Source organism: Clarias gariepinus, chromosome 3, assembly GCF_024256425.1.
Source record: "Clarias gariepinus isolate MV-2021 ecotype Netherlands chromosome 3, CGAR_prim_01v2, whole genome shotgun sequence".
Taxonomy (NCBI): Eukaryota; Metazoa; Chordata; class Actinopteri; order Siluriformes; family Clariidae; genus Clarias; species Clarias gariepinus.
The window spans coordinates 34430001-34449106 of record NC_071102.1 but is presented as its reverse complement, the minus strand read 5'-3'; the positions used below and the strand labels follow the sequence as shown (position 1 = coordinate 34449106).

General features: G+C 39.6%; 1 protein-coding gene across 5 annotated transcripts in view; it reads left to right on the top strand.

Moving 5' to 3' along the window:
- The window catches only part of adgrl1a (adhesion G protein-coupled receptor L1a), a 209955-nt gene that overhangs the window by 180281 nt on the left and 10568 nt on the right, over positions 1 to 19106 (top strand). For 4 of the 5 annotated variants that reach the window (XM_053492158.1, XM_053492160.1, XM_053492159.1 and 1 more), the window contains exons 8-19: positions 146 to 454; positions 1230 to 1333; positions 1890 to 2075; positions 2175 to 2213; positions 2819 to 2999; positions 7106 to 7228; positions 11323 to 11534; positions 12321 to 12494; positions 13226 to 13435; positions 15348 to 15568; positions 17964 to 18030; positions 18655 to 18746. In XM_053492158.1, the coding sequence (XP_053348133.1) occupies positions 146 to 454; positions 1230 to 1333; positions 1890 to 2075; positions 2175 to 2213; positions 2819 to 2999; positions 7106 to 7228; positions 11323 to 11534; positions 12321 to 12494; positions 13226 to 13435; positions 15348 to 15568; positions 17964 to 18030; positions 18655 to 18746 (1918 nt within the window). The remainder of the gene's footprint in view (positions 1 to 145; positions 455 to 1229; positions 1334 to 1889; positions 2076 to 2174; positions 2214 to 2818; positions 3000 to 7105; positions 7229 to 11322; positions 11535 to 12320; positions 12495 to 13225; positions 13436 to 15347; positions 15569 to 17963; positions 18031 to 18654; positions 18747 to 19106) is intronic. The other variant, XM_053492161.1, reaches the window with a different exon arrangement.

Genomic DNA, 19106 nt, shown 5'->3' with positions numbered 1-19106 from the left:
GCTCAATTACTGTCTGAAGAACTTTCAGAGCCATACTTGTGCATCACATCAAATGCCTTTCCTTCCCTTTGTTCTTTCTGTTGTTTACCACCACCATCCTCTCTCTTTCTCTCTCTCTCTCTCTCTCTCTCTCTCTCCTTCTCAGGACCACTGGTCACCACTCAGATGCCCAGTACCACAGCGTCACGGTCGTTCTCATCCACCTCCAGCCCGTCCACTATGCGCCCACTCCCTGCCACCTTTCACCCCATCGGCGCCATAAACAAAGCACCAGAACTGCGTCCCATCACCGCTACAGTGCCTGTGACCCGCCGCCCTCCACGGCCTCGGCCACGCCCACCCCAGGAGCCCGAGCAGCAGGAGGGGTGTGACCCGAGCGTAACGCGAGGCATCCAATGGCCCAGCGCGCAGAGGGGCGAGACGGTGGAGCGGCCCTGCCCTAAAGGATCGCTCGGTGAGAAAAGAAGACTTTTTTATTCCTTGGATGATTTCTTTAATTTCTTAAAGCTACCACAATGCATGGTTTTATTGTCAAAATTTTAAATTAAAACAATATGACGCTAGCCAAACGTTTTGTTAATCTTAACCTTAGTTTCATGGAGTTTCCATGGCAACACACAGTAGAAAGCGGAGTAAGCGTTTCGCTGTAATGAATTGGACTTTTCACTTGACCAATCGAATTAGCAGACAGGAACTAACTGTTGTATAAACAGAAATGAAATCGGTGTGGAGCTCCAACTACCGCAGGTCTTCGGAAACGTGAGTCTGCCTGGATAAGAACAACTAAAGTGTTGGAATCATCAGTCGCCTCTCACTCATGCTTTCTCAGCTGCTTTAGCTTTCGTAACTGTACTTCTACCCCGAGTGAATTCCCACTCTGTTTAAACGTTATCCAGTAAAGAAGAGAGAAGCTCTACGCTCAGCTTTTCTCTTTTACGGTCTTTTTATATCAGTCTTTTATCAGGATGGTCAGAAACCGTCTGCGCTTAGTAGCTCTCATGTCCAGCCCGTGTTCAGCTGATTCATATCGGGAGTTTCACAGTCGCTGTGTTCCAAATAATTGTTTTCACTTTGTCTAATGAGCTCATTCGCTTGTATTTATTGGGCTGTAAAACAGCGCGAGGCTGCTGGGAGACTAGTTTGTGTCTTAATAGCTCCCTTTCTTCTCCTCTCTCTCTCTCTCTCTCTCTTCCTCTTCCTCTCCCTCTTTTACCTCCAACTGATTTTAGGCATCGCATCCTTCCAGTGCCTGTCCTTGCCGGTACAGTGGAACCCCCGAGGTCCAGACCTCAGTAACTGTACATCTCCATGGGTCAATCAGGTGGCCCAAAAGGTCTGTCATCTCTCTGGTTTGTTCAACCCCAGTGCTCTCGTGTTCTGTGTTAATTGATTTTCCATGATGATGCTCCAGCGTGATTGGTCAGAATGTTTTGGATTGCTTTTTCAATAGCACTGTGTCCTATGCGTATTATTTCTTTCGCTATTTGCATCAATGTTGAAATGTTTGAGTTTTCTTGTTTTACAATTCTGCACCTTGAAGCTCCCATATTCGACAATTTCTTAACAAAAAATTTAATAGCATTTAAAAGCATCTTCTTATATGAGGTCACATTAGGCGGAAAAGCTCATTGGCTCGTTTAAACCCTGGCCAATTATTTATTTATTTTTTTTAATTAGGATTTCTTTTTTAAATTAATTTTTACACACACACAAACACAGACACACAGGAGGTCAAGTAAATCATGCTTCTTCAATCATTCCATCATTTCATGTAGGTTAAGGGGCCTGGAAAACATTCAATATATGGCATAATTTTTTTTTGTTATGTTTAGATTATTAGCACAGCTAGCTACCATTCAATTTATAACGGGTTTAACACTGGTGTGTAGATAAAGAGCGGCGAGAACGCTGCGAACATTGCCATGGAGTTAGTGAACCACACGCGGGGTCGGATCTACGCCGGAGACGTCAGCTCGACTGTTCGTCTCATGGAGCAGCTCCTGGACATCCTGGACGCTCAGCTTCAACCCCTGAGACCTGGGAACAAAGAATCGGCCACACGCAACTACAACAAGGTACTACATACACACACAGAACCACAGAGGCAGGAAATACTAGATGTTCCTCTCAAATATAATGTGTGTGTGTGTGTTTTATTATATTCTGTCCTGCAGCTACAGAAAAGAGAGAGGACCTGCCGAACATACGTTCAGGTACCTCACTGTGTCCTTGTCTCTCTCTCTCTCTCTCCGTTCATACAGTTTATCCATCTTTAAATACATTTAACATTGTAGTTTATATTTTCTAACCCGCTGACGTCATAGCACTCATTACGTTCCATCACCAGCCTCGGTATTTCTCGCTTTTAAAGTTAAGTTATGACTGCTGTTACGGAAAATATATTAACACCAACTGACCAATTAGAGTGCAGATTTCAGCAGGACACTGGTGTGACATTTCATACCAGCTTTTGTATTTTGTGTTTGGTAACAAAAACATTTCCGTATCGTCAAAGTTTGGACCAGCGTCCCTAATTTATTTTGTCTTCCTCCCAACAAAAAAGTAAATAAATAAAAGAGTGACTTGGCTTTTTAATGACTCATTTTCTGACTCATTTGTGGATATTAAATCCCCTCTGTGAAAACAGTCATGCTCCTAATATCATGCGCAGAACTACTTCTTGCCAGTGTTGTGATTAATTACGGAAAAAAACAACAGAAAAAAAGGTTCCCAAAATATGAAAATTCACACTCAGATTTGTGGACCATTGTATACGTGAAAAAAATACAAATACTTGTGTGTGTGTGTGTGTGTGTAGGCTGTGGTTCAGATAGTAGACAACCTGCTGCGTGTGGAGGCTTTGGACGCCTGGAGAGACATGAACAGCAGTGAGCAGGCTCACACAGCCACCATGCTGCTGGACGTGATGGAGAAAGGAGCCTTCCTGCTCGCCAACAACATGTACGACACGCGCTTCAGTGACCACGCCCAGAACATCGGTACGTATGTACGCATATACACATGTACATTCCTATGTTCCACACTGACTGGATCAAAGCACCTACTGTACAGCGGCCTTTGTAATTTCTGCACAAAGACGTTCCTCTGTTTTATTATCGATTCGCCTTTCTCTGATTGAATTTCTTCGTTCAGCTCTAATACACACTCCTCCATCGGTTATTGTCATAATCCTAAAGACAAAAAACGCCCTAAACTATTTTACTAGTAATAAATGTAGAATGTAACTGATTATCCAAGATTCGTTTATAAATTAATCTTTCATTTTGTTTTTCTTTTAGTCCCCTATTATTAGCTACAGCGTAAATGGAATTTTGTGCCAAACTACCACCATCTACTGGACTGGACGGAGTGTGGAGTGGAAGACAGGCAGAAAAAGTTGCAAAGCATTTCAGTGTTTAATCATTTCTAAAACCCTGTAAGATATATAACTGCTTGAGACAAATCAGTTAGTAAACATTAGCGCTACTGAATCAAATCAAATAAAAAAATCATAATGCGTCAAAAACATTAGCGAATCAAGTGATCCCGCGTTCCTGTAGGCCTTTAGATTAATACATTTCATGCTAATATGCCCATAACCACCATCGCACTCGTCATATCCATATCTCAGACAGCTAACTAGCCGAAACCGAAATTTTTGGATGCACTTGGCCGAAAACCGATACCGAAACCGAAAATGTTCTCATTAAAAAACATGTTTAAAATATTTTCTTTTTGTTTGTATTAAAAAAACTACAAATTAATTAAAATTATTGCAACTTTGCTGTCCTCATCTGAAACTTTGAAGTGCTTCCAAACCGCCGACATACTCCGTGTTTGATGCGTAATGACAGCGCGAACGGGACGGGAGGATGGGAGAGGCGTCGCGACAATTTCGGCTTTTATTTTCGGCGCTTTCTTACGTTTCGTCCGAAACCGATAATGCTATTTCGGCCGAAAATTTTCGGCGGCCGAAATTTCGGTGCATCCCTAGCTTTAACGGTTGAGCTTTAAAACTGCTCTTTAGAAAAACCTGTGGGTGGCGTCACGGAGGGTTTGTACAGTTCTCATACATACAGTACACTTTGCAACACTGGTTTGCACCAATGGCTCATTAATTTCTTATTAATATGACACTGGAAAACTCTTGTTTTTTGTTTTCTGAGGAGCTAACAGGCTTGAATTTTTTTAGTTTTTTTTTTTTCATATTAAATGCCATAGCTATAACTAAGCTATCATGAGATATATTTTAAATATGATTTGATGTTAAGGCACAGCCAAAGAGAAAGCAGGCCCCTTTCAGAAAGGTTACTGCGCTTCACTTCAACATCGATGAGCAGCAAACAATCACAGCTTCTTTTTCTTTTTTTGTTCCCTTTTAATGTTATGATTCTTTCAGAAGCATAAATTATATCACTTGAATCATTTAAACAGTTGTGTTTTATCTACAGGTTATTACCCGCCTTTGTCCCGCCTTCACATTTACATCGCTCAGTTAGATTACTGTAATTAACTGCTGTAGCCTTGCTGGGGAAAAAGAAGAAAAAAAAACAGAAACCTTCAATAACATTCAAAACTCAGTGGCTCAGTGTCTCAATCACAAAACATCTGCAGCTCTCTAACAAAGTCCCCGACTTACACACCTGTACCAAGACATCTTGACATGCCTTATTATCCCACAGTAACGCCCCCCCCCCCCCCCCACACACACACCCACACACACACCCACACACAGAAACACACACAAAATCATGCTATTGCGAACTTCACTTCAAATTCATATTCAAAGTTAAATGAAACTTATTAAATAGTTCATATTTTCACATTTTTAACATTTTTCACATATTTAAGAGTAAACTGTTGTTATTATTATTGTAAAATACAAAAATAAAGACATTTAATTCAGCAAGAGGTTCCAGTTACATAATTTATTACATTTGGAATAAAATCATATTCACTTATAAAGATTACCTTAAATTAATTAAAGTGTAAAAACAAACGTAATAAATTTGTTACAATATTTATAGCAAGAAATATTAGCCAGAGTGTGTTCAGTGCATGGCCCCGTGTGTGAGCTTAGCTTTTCTTTGTGTGTGTGTGTCTATGCAGCATAAGTGCACTTCAAACAGGAACTTGCTGCTTTTTTCCGGTCGTTCCAGCTTTGATGAGACTTCAGACCACTTCTTGTTCATGTCCACAATGGGCACTTACCCCCATAAAGGCATCAATTAAAGCATAAAAGGGACACGAATTGAACGCAGCCTCGACTCTGCTCTTGCTCTAATGCATATTTATGAGCTTTATGTTCATACTCTAGAACGACACTACAGTGACTTCCGTTTTTATGTATTTACCTTTTTCTTTTTTTTTGGGGGGGGGGGGGGGGGGAGGGAGTTGCACACAGCTGGCGTGTATTCTTTCAGATCCTCACAATCACACAACCAAACACTCTTTCACTCCTGGGAAATTATATGTTATTTGTTTAGGCTTTTTTTCTGTAATTCGTAAATGTTCTTTATGCAAAATTATGCATATTAAAGGAGCAGTAAGCAATTCTGGATGAATACTTTTTGTACCAAAGTCAGCGAATAATCCCACACAGTCTGCTAGCTCTCTATTTTATGTAATAAATTAATAATTAAAGAAATAAATAGTCTGGTGTTTGTACACAGACCTGGCACTGTAAAAAAAAATGTCCTAGACTGCACCACATAAACACTATTCCAGCTATTTAGCAAAAAAGGTCATCAGTGTTAGAAAATATTTTATGTGTTTAGGTTTTGTTTTTTCTGCAAGTTCACAGATGTCCTTGATTGAGAATGTAAGGTCTGTAAGGTTCTTTATGTAGGATTTTAAAGGAGCAGTAAGCAATCCTACTCCAGTGCACTTTGTATCAAACTCAGTAAATATCAGCACATGGTCTGCTAGCTCTCGGTTTTATGTGTGGGTTAAAAAAAATCTGGTGTTTTTGCACAGCCCCTGGCACTGTAAAACAAAAAGAAAAAAGTGTCCACATAAACACTCTGCCAGCCAATCAGCAAAAGAGGACATCTGTGAAATTTTGTTATTTGTTTAGGGTTTTCTTTATGTATGTTTGAAGATTAGGTTTATGCAAAATGTGAGATTTGTGTGAAGTTATTTATGCAGAGTGATAAACATTAAGGGAGCAGTACGCACTGCTGATGCAATTGGTGGTCAAATACAGAGAATATCTCCACAAGGTCTGCTAACTGTTTAGTCTATGTCCGGACTTCCAAAATCTGATGTTTATAACACAGTATTTAAAAAAAATAAAAATAAAATGGCCCAGCCCGCACTACATAAACTCAGGAAATCAACAAGTAGGGGACACATTAAATGGGGGATTATAACCATTAAAGGAGCAGTAAGCAATTCTGATTGAGGGCCTCTGGTTGTTGTATCGTCGTTTTATATTAGTATTAGTAATGGTTAACATTGATGTTAGCTGTCTGGGCAGTGTGATCAATTTCAGGGAGGATATCTTGCCGAGACGGCATGGTGGTGTAGTGGTTAGCACTGTCGCCTTGCACCTACAGGCTCTGGGTTCGATTCCCGTCTCTGTGTGCATAGAGTTTGCATGTTCTCCCTGTGCTTGGTGGGTTTTGCCTGGATACTCCGGTTTCCTCCCAAAGACATGCAGATTAGGCTAATTGGTGTTCCCAAATTGCTTGTAATATGTGAGTGGGTGTATGTGTGTGCCCTGTGATGCCCTGCTCTAAGCCTCCTGAAATAGGCTCCTGGCCCCTCGCGACCCTGAATACACGATAAATATTGAACAAATTTTGAGATCCACATTCGCTTATTCTGAAAATGTTCACATCTGTACAACAATCCAAATGCTTACTGTTAACGATGCAAGAAGTAAACGGGACACTGTTACAGACGAGATTGAAGTTTATTCTGCGTGTTATAAAAAAAAAAAAAACATACTGTAGGCACCAAAAAAAAAACACTAAAACAGAAACCTCATCATAAAAATGATGACAAAAGAGACTCTCGAGTACAGTAGGCTCAAGGATAGCATTGGCCTGAAAATACAGCGGTCAAACTCTAATCCTGTCTGTGTGTGTGTGTGTGTGTGTAGATCTGGAGGTTCACATACTAAACACGGACATGGATCCGCAGGATTTGTCCTTCCCTCAGAGGAGCTCTGGTGAGAGCAGCATCCTTCTGCCAGCCTCCACCGTCAAACAGTACAGCCGCAACGGTGAGTCACATGACCACCTCTCTCTCTCTCTCTCTTTCTCTCTCTCTTGTTATCTCTCACTATCTGAGCATGTCCTCCTTTTATACAGCATGTCTATATTCATGCATTTGTGTTAGCTACATTTTTGAAAGAAATCTATTCATATCCAGCTTGACAAAACAGTTTCTCTGTGTGGTTTTCTCTTTCTTCCTTTCTTTCTTTTTTTTATATCCCTCTCTGTCTTTGTCATCACTTTGTGCACTGGTACTTTTGTGTTTTTATGCGTTGATGATCTATTCCGGACACTCTGCGCCTCATGAACGTGATGCGCAATAAACTTGTGTGACAGCCTGAGTTTTCCGAATTCTCTAAAACTTGGAGCGCATCACGCCTCCCTCGTCTCTCGGGTCTCCCGCAGGCGCTGTTAGTTTCCCCCTGCACCAGTGCGCCTGAGTTCATTCGCGAAGAGCTTCAGGACAAGGTCAGGAGCTGCAGCATGTGTGTTAGGCGTGTAAAAACACTTGCTCTGGGCTGTGCAGTTTAAAACGCACACATACAGGGAAAATAGAGTGTGAAGCAGTTAAGGATTTAACACAGAGGTAGTTCTCATCATCGTTTGTGGAGCAGCATTAAATCCAAGCCTAACAGTTTACTGTAACTATAGTAGAACGATAAAAAAACATGAGCTAATCACTGAACAAATAGCAAAATTATTTGAGCAATATTAAAGATATTTGTGTGACATTATGACTAATTCATCATGGAAATCTTTTCCTTATTTCAGGGGAATTAATCAGGCCATAGATAGATAGCTCTTAATGCTGCCAGCTTTAAAAGAGTATCCCAACAATGACTGAAGCCACAAAAATTAAAGGGTTCATTAAATTACATTTTAAAGTATAGTTTATTAACAAAAACAGATGACAGATTTGGCCTTAAAAATTAAGATACTATAGGCACATGCTCAGAATCTTTACAGAGCAAATATTTTTTATTTAAAAAAATACTTGTTTGTGATCATAAAAAGTATTTTGTGATCATAAATTACAATGTTTTGAGATTTTCAAACATTAATGAGAAACAACATTTAGACCACACACACACTAGGGCTGTCTTTTTATCCCACGATTTGAAGTTAAATAAAGGCTATTTCACACTGCCCCAATAAACTGACATAATGGCTTAAGCATGCAATGACAACAAAAATAGAATGAATTATGAGAAATTATCACGTTATTATTGTAGAACAGATGCATTACTCATTTTTTAAAACATTAACGCCATGTAACATGTTTAATATATATGCATATTTATTTAATAGCGTCAAGCAGGTCTAGACGATCATGTATTTATTTATTTTTTTATATCTGCCTTTACAGCGCACAACCACACGCAAGTTGGTGTTTGTTAGGGCAGTGTAAATACAACAGCATTTTCTAAATTATGCAGTCAAACGTGATATCCTACGATTTCACAGCATTTAAGGCTATGTTATAAATCCTCATATGCTGTTTTAGCACTGAAAACTTTAACTTTAGTAGATGCTTAACTTACCAATGGCTAGATGCAGCCGTCTTGTTCTACTGTGCTTAGGGGCATCATATCTTTCGCTAGAAAGTTAGAAACGGCCTTGGTTATATCCTTGCTCCTTTTGGAACACCTTTCATAAGGTGTAATGGCCAGGAAAGACGTCACGATTGATTTCTGCTTTGGTAAAGCCCCACTGCTAGCCCTGCTAGTTGATGGAGTAGCATCGGCCCGCATTTTCATGCTTTCAGTGTGGTCGTTTGGGTGATGCTTTTTTAGGTGATAGAATAGGTTGGTTGTGTTGCCATACTTGGTTTTCATGAACCGACATCATATTTTACAGATCAATTTAATCTGTGCCTTGTCATTTTTCAGATAGCCAAACCACTTCCATATAACGGAATTCGTGCTACCTTTTTTGTCGACAATTTCAACATCTTTGGATAATAACTTAAGGTTATATTCACTTTAGTCGCTGCTTCCACTCATTTTTTTTGTCGTCCTGGTGTCAAGTGTGCTTCTCAAAGTGCGGTAGGAAATTAACTTTGACGTGCACGGCACGCGCAAGCTGCTCGATGATTGGCTGTTGTCGTATTGTTCTGCTGTGTGTTTGGCTCTTAGATTAATCCATATCGAGCAAAAAATGTCTAGAGCTTTTTATTGTTATTAAAATAAAATAAATCACGATTCGATATGATATCGTTTATCGGCCCAGCTCTAGATAGATAGATAGATAGATAGATAGATAGATAGATAGATACAGTAGGACATGGACATATTTTCCTTAAAGAAGAGCACAAATTAGTAAAGAAAAAAAATTAGTAGAAAAAAATTTAAAAGGTAAACAAGAGAAGTGCAAAAAGAAAACAGCACAAAAGAGGAAAAATACAGAAGGGACATGGGAGAAGAACAAAAAGAAGGGACATGAGGAAAAAAAATCACAGAAGGAAAAAATACAAAAGGAACATTGTAGAAGTAAGAGTATGTCCAGAAGAAGCATAAAAAATGTAAGAATCATCAATGCCTGAACAAAACTGAGAAATATTGCTTCCAATAATTCATAGCTTCTGCGTTATGATTGATTACTAGTTAAAGTTTCATCTGTGTTCAGTTAGCTCTTCATTGAGTATGAAACATGAGCCAATCCAAGAGTAAGAACATAGAAGAAAACACCAGGTCATAAATATGTATATATTATTATTTTTTTAATACACTGACATGTTATTTTTTTAGCTCTTTTTAATTAATAATTTGGATTGCCGTTAATAAAAGTGATTAAATTAATGTTAATGATGCACACGTATTCTGCTCCTACACGTATAGGGCCCCCATAGAAACTTGTTTTTCACCTCCATATTCTAAATTTTTTTTAGTTTAGGTTGCTGCTGTAAGCCGACACATAAGAATGGAAAAAAAAGGCAAAATATTAGGCTGCTTCTAATATAACAAACGTGGGATGTGCTGGATCAAGTGGACGTGATAATTTTAACATCCTGTTCTTCCCCTCCATCAGGTCTGTATTATTATAGACCAAGGCTGTTGGATATTTAATAAAGTCCTCATTACAGACAATATAGAATTTAGCCTTTCATTAAGTATCGCCTGATGACCTCCAGTCCACTTCCTGAGCCTCTGATAAAGGCTTGTGCTCCTGAATTGATCACATTATCACTTTTTTTTTAACTTAAGCGTTATTGATTTTAAAGCAGTGCACGCTCGGGGGTCGTTTTGGTGCCGAATGGCGTCGACGCCGACGTCAAGACAGAGCCATTGGGTTCCATGGTAACTGGGCAATAAGGCTTGTAATGCGAGCGTAGTCTTCGAGGCACACTGCAGTTTCAAACGCCTTCATCAGACTTCATCAGTGTTAGCGTCTTTTAAGAAAATAGAGAAATACATTAGCATGTCTAAGAGACGTGTGATTGGCTTCAGGATAAAAGAGGCGAGACAGACGTGATTCTCATCAAACTGCGAGAGCCTCTGATGGCCAATCGTGCCACGTGTCGGCACGCACGCGTTCGCTCGCTCGCTCGCTCGCTGCGGCTTAGCGCAATTCCCAGTCTGCTCTCCGCACTCATTGGCTGATAATGATGGTCTAATCAGATTAACAAAAAGCGCTGAGACAATTCCTTTCCTGATGGTTTTTTAACGGCGTTGCTAATAGAATAGCCGAGGATGCGTGTAGATTACTATCATTTCGAGAGCCATCTCAGCTCTTTCCTTTCTCCATCCCTGCGCCATCTTATCCTCAGCTCTCCATCTCGATCTCTCCATCTCTCCTGCGTCTCTTTCTTTCCACTCTTTGTCCCCCTCTTCATTTGTTCCGTCAGCGCCGCGAGACGGATTCGAACGATCGAAACAAAAACCTATGAAATATTCATAGGGAATAATAAAAGAGAGCAGCGAGCACTGAGAGCGAGACTGAACGTGCTGTCGGACTCGTGTCTTCGTTCCCCCTCTTTTTTTTTTCTTTTCTCCCCCTCAGAATTTACAAAATGAAACAGTCCGTTTTGTCAGCATGCCGGCTTTATCTTATTCCCTTCCTCCTGTCAGTCCTTCACACCGACACTCTCCGTCTTTCTCTCTAGGTCAGGTGAAGGTCGTCTTTTTGCTTTATAAGAATCTGGGATTGTTCCTCTCTACCGAGAATGCCACTGTGAAGATGGAAGTGGAGCCAGGACCAGGACCTGGAGGGCGGAGCTTAGCAGTCAACTCGCATGTCATTGCCGCGTCCATCAACAAAGAGTCAAGCCGAGTGTTTCTAACCGTGCCTGTGGTGTTCACCTTGAAACACCTGCAGGTACACGCACACACACACTTTTCCTGTCAAAAGCATAGCTACAAGGCTATGAACATCAGTAATAGGCGTGAAGTGCTAAAATGACTCCCAAATTCCCAAATAAGAAAGGAATAAAAAAAAAAAAACACTACTTGTGCTTGTAATCATGCAACTCTTTTGTTCTGAAGATATCAGTTGGTAACTGTTAGTAAACTTGCTCACAAGTTGCTAACTGTTAGTAATCTTACTCACATGTTGCTAACTGGTAGTAATTGGTCACAATTGATAACTGCTAGAAAACTCACTGACATGATGCTACCTCTAATAATCTCGCCCACAAGGTGCTAAATAATATAAACTAACTCACATGTTGCTAACTGCTAGCAAACACACTTACATGTTGCTTACTGCTAGTAAACTTGCTCACTCACTGCTAACTTTTAGTAATCCCACTGACATGTTGCTGACTGTTAGTAATATCGCTCCCATCTTGATAACCACTAGTAAATTCACTAACACTTTGCTAATCGCTAGTAAACTCATTCTGGTGTTGCTATCTGTTAGTAAACTCACTCACATTTTGCTAACTGCTAGTCATCTCACTCACATGTTGCTAGCTTCTAATAAATTATCTCACATGTTGCTAACTGCTAGTAAACTTGCTCACTTGTGTGTGTATGTGTACTGTATGTGTGTGCAAAACTGTGTGTAGTGTACAAGTAGTGATTACATGTGAAATAAGACAGACCTAGATTTTTCCTTTGTATCTGAATGTGTGTGTGTGTGTGTGTGTGTGTGTGTGTTTAGCTGGAGAACCACTTCAGCCCAAACTGTTCGTTCTGGAACTACTCGGAGCGCTCGATGACGGGTCAGTGGTCGTCTCAAGGCTGCAAACTGCTGGACACGAACAGCACACACACCACCTGCTCCTGCTCCCATCTCACTAACTTCGCTGTGCTCATGGTGCAGCACGAGCCCAGTGTAGGTACACACACACACACGCATACACACGCACACAATGCACCTGCTCCTTCTAAGCTCGTCTCGTTTCCTCGGCCCACACTGTCACAGTCTCGTTGCAATTTATATTTTCAGAACATTTACATATCTCAAGGTTAAAAACTCACACTCGCTGTGCTTTTTTTTTTTTTTTTTAATCGCTCTGAAGTTCTAAATTTATCTTGGTACAACAATATGTTGGTTTTATGATTTTTTCCCCCTCCGCCGCCTTGAAACTGATCGATAGTCAGATATATATATATGTGTGTTTAAAGATCAGAAACATTTAGCAATGTATGAAGAAATAAAGATGTAAGACAATCTCACTCCCTATCTATGTGTGACTCTCTGCTTCTTTTCCTGTCCCTATCTATATTTCTTTTTTCCTCTATTTTCCTTCTTGTTTCTATCTGTCTCTCTGTCTCTCTCTATGTGTCTGTCTCCTTTTTTTTCCGTCCGTGTCTGTCTCACTCTGTATGTATCTATCTGTCTCTCTGTTTCATTCTTTGTTTCTCTCTTCCTCTCTCTTTATTTCTCTTTTCTATCCTTCCCCATCTTTACTTTTTGTGTCTGTCCCTCTTTATCTATCTTTGTGTCTCTCTTTCTCCCCCTTTTTCCTTTCCCTTCATGTGTCTGTCTATCTCTGTGTTTCTCTCTCCCCATCTCTCTTCCTTGCTTCTCTCTCTCTCTCTCTCTCTCTCTCTCTCTCTCAGTATCAGGATCAGATGCACGAGGTTCTGCTGGTGGTGATCACCTGGGTAGGGATCGTCATCTCGCTGGTGTGCCTGGCCATCTGCATCTCCACATTCTGCTTCCTTCGAGGCCTGCAGACAGACCGCAACACCATCCACAAGAACCTGTGCATCAACCTCTTCATCGCAGAGCTTCTCTTCCTCATCGGCATCAACAAGACGCAGTACCAGGTGAGTCCCGCTTAGACCGCAGACAGAACCCGATGTTTTCAATAGGAGACGTTTTAAACACAGCAGCTATACTGTATTTTATATAAAGGAATTTAAACAATTATTTACACTTAAAGGTCCCATATTACACTTTATAAAAAATATATACAGTATCTCACAAAAGTGAGTACACCCCTCATATTTTTGTAAATATTTTATTATATTTTTTCAAGGGACAACGCTAAAGTTATGAAACTCTGATAGAATGTAAAGTAATCAGTGTACAGCTTGTATAATGGTGTAAAGTTGATGTCCCCTCAAAATAACTCTACACACAGCCATTAATGGCTGAACTGCTGGCAACAAAAGTGAGTACACCCCTAAATGAAAAAGCCCAAATTGTGCCCAATTAGCCCTTTTCCCTTCCTGTTGTCATGTCACTCATTAGTGTTACAAGGTCTCAGGTGTCCTTGGGGAGCAGGTGTGTTAAATTTGGTGTTATCGCTCTCACACTCTCATACTGGTCACTAGACGTTTAACATGGCACCATATGGCAAAGAATTCTCTGAGGATCTGAAAGAAAGAATTATTGCTCTACACAAAGATGGCCTAGGCTATAAGAAGATTGCTAACACCCTGAAACTGAGCTGCAACACGGTGGCTAAGACCATACAGCGGTTTAAAAGGACAGGTTCCACTCAGAACAGGCCCCGCCATGGTAGACCAAAGAAGTTGAGTGCACGTGCTCAGCGTCATGTCCAGAGGTTGGCTTTTGAAAATAGACGTGTGAGTGCTGCCAGCATTGCTGCAGAGGTTGAAGGGATGGGGAGCCAGCCTGTCAGTGCTCAAACCACATGGCTGTCGTGCCAGAAGAAAGCCTCTTCTAAAGATGGTGCACAAGAAAGCCCGCAAACAGTTTGCTGAAGACAAGCAGACTAAGGACACGGAATCTGGAACCACATCCTGTGGTCTGATGAGACCAAGATAAACTTATTTGGTTCAGATGGTGTCAAGCGTGTGTGGTGGCGACCTGGTGAGGAGTACAAAGACAGATGTGTCTTGCCTACAGTCAAGCATGGTGATGGGAGTGTCATGTACTGTGCCATACTGAAGAAGAGCATGATCCCCTGCCTTCGGAAACTGGGCCGTAGAGCAGTATTCCAACATGATAATGACCCCAAACACACCTTCAAGACAACCACGGCCTTGCTGAAGAAACTGAGCGTAAAGGTGCTGGACTGGCCAAGCATGTCTCCAGACCTAAACCCTATTGAGCATCTGTGGGGCATCCTCAAACGGAAGGTGGAGAAGCACGAAGTGTCTAACATCCACCAGCTTCGTGACGTGATCAAGGAGGAGTGGAAGAGAATTCCCGTGGCAACCTGTGAAGCTCTAGTGAACTCCATGCCCAAGAGAGTCATATAAAATATTGACAAAATATTGACACTGGGCACAGTTGGAACATTTTCATTTAGGGGTGTACTCACTTTTGTTGCCAGCAGTTTAGACATTAATGGCTGTGTGTAGAGTTATTTTGAGGGGACATCAACTTTACACCATTATACAAGCTGTACACTGATTACTTTACATTCTATCAGAGTTTCATATATTTAGTGTTGTCCCTTGAAAAGATATAATAAAATATTTACAAAAATGTGAGGGGTGTACTCACTTTTGTAGGCTACTGTATATTTTAATTATTTTTAGGTATTTTTTACTTTATATTTTGATTCACACATATTTACACACAGACAGAAACACACACACACAGACACACACTGTAATAAAAAAATGACAAGTTGTACCTTTTACAAATGCTTTTTTGAGGACAAAAAAATCAAAAGAATAAATAAAGTTGTTTTAATTAGTTGGTTATTAGTAAGAACCATCTCTCTCTCTCTCTCTCTCTCTCTCTCTCTCTCTCTCTTCGTAGATTGCATGTCCGATCTTCGCAGGCCTCCTGCACTTCTTCTTCCTGGCTGCGTTCTCGTGGATGTGCCTGGAAGGCGTGCAGCTCTACCTGATGCTGGTTGAAGTCTTCGAGAGCGAGTATTCTCGAAAGAAGTACTACTACCTGTGCGGCTACTGCTTCCCGGCGCTGGTGGTGGGCATCTCGGCGGCCATCGACTACCGCAGCTACGGGACCAAGAAAGCGTACGTGTGAATCAGTCCATTTGCGGGCGACGCCACGGCGGTCACGACCCTCTCTGGGAAACGCTCAGCGTTGATAAGCGATAAGTTCTCCATAAAGCCATTTGGGGCGAGGTGTCCCTGTGAGAGCTGAAACAGATCCGCGCTGTTCAGCTGTAGCGCCCCGAGGGAAATACGCCTGATTTATTCCCAATATCAAACAGTATAGATTTCAAAAAGAGCTGTTTTTGTTCAAACTATTTCTGGCACCCGAGTGATATGAGGTCGCTGCAGAAAGCCATGCTGGATAGTTTTTTTTATTATTAATTTCTAGGTCAAAAATTTTATTATCATTTTTCAGCAAAGCGTGAATAGAGGATTAAAAAAAGACTCTTATATACCCAGATGACATTTCTTTTTACTTTTTAAATTATTTTTTGATTTTATTTCACTATCTGGGGGGTGGGACTAAATATTAGCATAAGATTATAAAAAACACACGCTCATGTTAGCCAAATTATCGTAGCATTGGCTTGTGTTAGCTAATCAGTACAAAGTCTAATGAACAGAGATAAGTGTCCCAATCAGTCCTTTGAGGATTTCGTGGAAGTCGAGTGCAAGGAAATAAAAAAAAAAATTTAATACCACAATTTGCTTTATTTGCAACACATAAAATTTCTGCAAGTGCATGCAAAATCGATAGTTGCTGTTAACAATGATATTTTTTTATTTTCAGTATCGATGATTAAATAAATATTAAATAATAAAAGAATTTTAAAAGAATGAAAATATGGACTCAGTTAAAAAAAATTAAGTGCACAAAATGTCAAAGTACATGAAGTATAAAATAAGACAAATGATTTCAGGGTATTCTTCTAAATGTGCCTCGAAAACTGTAGAGCTTATTTTCAGACATTCAAGTCAATTCATTTATAAATAAATTAACACTGAGCAGCATTCATGTGAAAAATGCCAGTACCAAAAACAATGTAATGATTCTTTCAGCACTTGTAATAGATCTGGATTTACCAGCATTTATCATTAGATTTTGTCTTTTTGAGAATGTGTATATCAGTCACACTCTGGGTCTGTTATGCAGTGGAATCAATTGTGTAACAACATTGTTTTACACTGCCATTTGCAGTAATTTCTGTCAATTGGTAAATGCAAAACATTTGTGTCGCACGTCTGCATCTTCAAAAGAAGAAACGAGGAAGTGTGTTTTGTGTAAATGACGTACTGGACACGTTTTTTTGCAGCACTACTATGGTCGGTCAAGAAAAGCTTTGGTGATCGGATAAAATTACATGGCCATGCAGAATTACTTTTAATTAATCTAACTATCTACCTAACAAATATTACTATTACACAGGTCTGTAATTTGTCCAAGGTGTTAGAACTATTCCCAAATCATTTTTCTTTCTTTCATTGCATCAGTTTAATTTTTTCCTCAAATAAATAGCAAAAGCTGCCTGGCAGGTGGATGGAAAGTGGAACAGACATGAAACGTAAATATTTGCTGAAATGTGAATATAAGATTTGTAATGTGATTTCTTACCTGCACCAGCTACATAGCACAAGCTGGTTGCTTGATAGGATTTGATTGGAGCTTTTTGTCGCATTGTGTAAATGAGTGAAATGATAGTAGGAGAATGTGATGCACACATTGAGAGGTTGCTAGCAATTCTTTAAAAGTTATTATATTATTATATCATTTTTCTTGTGCTTGTTGATCCAAATAACATATTCAGGTGTTACCTATTCAACAGTCTAGCCTGTTCAGCTAGTTAGGCTATGCTAATAATGCTAGCTTGCTGGTAAAAGTTAGCTTCTTAACTATAGAAGAAAAATTCGAAGAAAAGGAAAACTCAAAGTTTTGGCCTAATGTACAATAAAAGTCTTACTTTTAAGAACTAAATTTTGGAGATTTGCATTTAAAGTTTTTTTTTTATTTTTAATAGGCACTTTTTGCCCTGAGCGAGTTCAACCCAAAGAACGAAAAACAATAAAAAAGTAAATGTATTATATACACAACAGAAATAATTATATCGAATGCAATTTGTATATAAATTTAATTCGGGTGCTGCTACAATCTTGCGGAAAAATTAGACGCCGTCATCTGTCTGGTGTGGCTCATAATTAAACCCAGAGCTCGGATTTTATTAATTCTTTATTGCTTTCATTTTGGACGTGGTGACAAAAGCGGCACGATAACAATAACGCTAACGATTTTAGATAAACCTGTGGCATCATTTCGAGCACTTCAGAGATCGATAGCGCTCCTCACTTCAGGAACAAACCTGCTGATGGCTATGATGAATTACTTGTGTAAGGTACAGTTATAGCTCTATGATTGATGACAGAGCAGTTGAGATGATGATGTGTGCGCGTGTGTGTGTGTGTGTGTGTGTGTGTTTAGGTGCTGGTTGCGGGTTGATAACTACTTTGTCTGGAGCTTCATCGGCCCTGTGTCCTTCATCATCATGGTATTGTTCTCTCTTAGCCTCACCTTTTGGAAAGTTTTACTCAGATCACACACAGACATCTCATCGTTTGTTCAGTTAACCTAAGATAAAGTTGTGAAAACAAAAGGTGTTTGATTAACGGCAATAACGCACATGTAAACCCTGGATAAAGTATGATGCCGGGTGAGCTTTTGTATGTGTGACACCTCAAATTGTGGTGACATTCAGTCCTTACAAGGAAGTCAATCAATTTTTCAAAGATTTAGCAAAAAATTACCAGACTAGTATTCATGCTAACAGCATGCAGAATATTAAAGGTCATTTTATTGATTTCCTTAAAATGATGTGTTATTTTAATCAAGCTATAATTTGTGCAACAAGACATACTTTTAAATATGAACTCATCAGTCAATGGCATAATATTATTAAAAATGAATTATAGAATGTTTATTTATTCCTTTGTAGAACGTTTCACTTTTTACACAGAGCCGAATGTGTGTGTGTGTCTAATTTAAATAATTCTTTTGATTGTGTAAAGCTGCTTTGCGAAAATGTCAATTGTTAAAAGCGCTATACAAATAAAATTGAATTGAATAGAATCTCCAGTATGATATGTCTAACCTCTGACCTTTGTTTGACCTCCAGCTGAACCTGGTGTTCCTCATGGTCACGCTTCACAAGATGGTTCGCAACTCGTCGGCCCTCAAACCGGATTCCAGCCGTCTGGACAACATCAAGTAAGACCAGAGCTGAGTTAGGAAAGGAATCTATAATAGAACTAGACTGTGTTTTTCATTTTCTGTCTTTTCATAGAAAGTATTAAAATCACCCAAGCGTAGTACAGATTGTTCTTAAGTACAAGCGTCTTAAATGTGCTTTAAAGCCAAGTAGGTTTAAATCCACACAAAAAACTAATTTGATGATATGTGGAAAAAAGATGTTGAGTGTAACTTTAACACAAGTCTATTATATATATATATATATCCTACATGTTGCTGTATTAATGGCTCTAGTTATAATTATTATACTACTTACCATAAATGTTAGGTTTTCAATGCGGATTAATTTAAAAGCTGATTAAAGAATAACACATGATC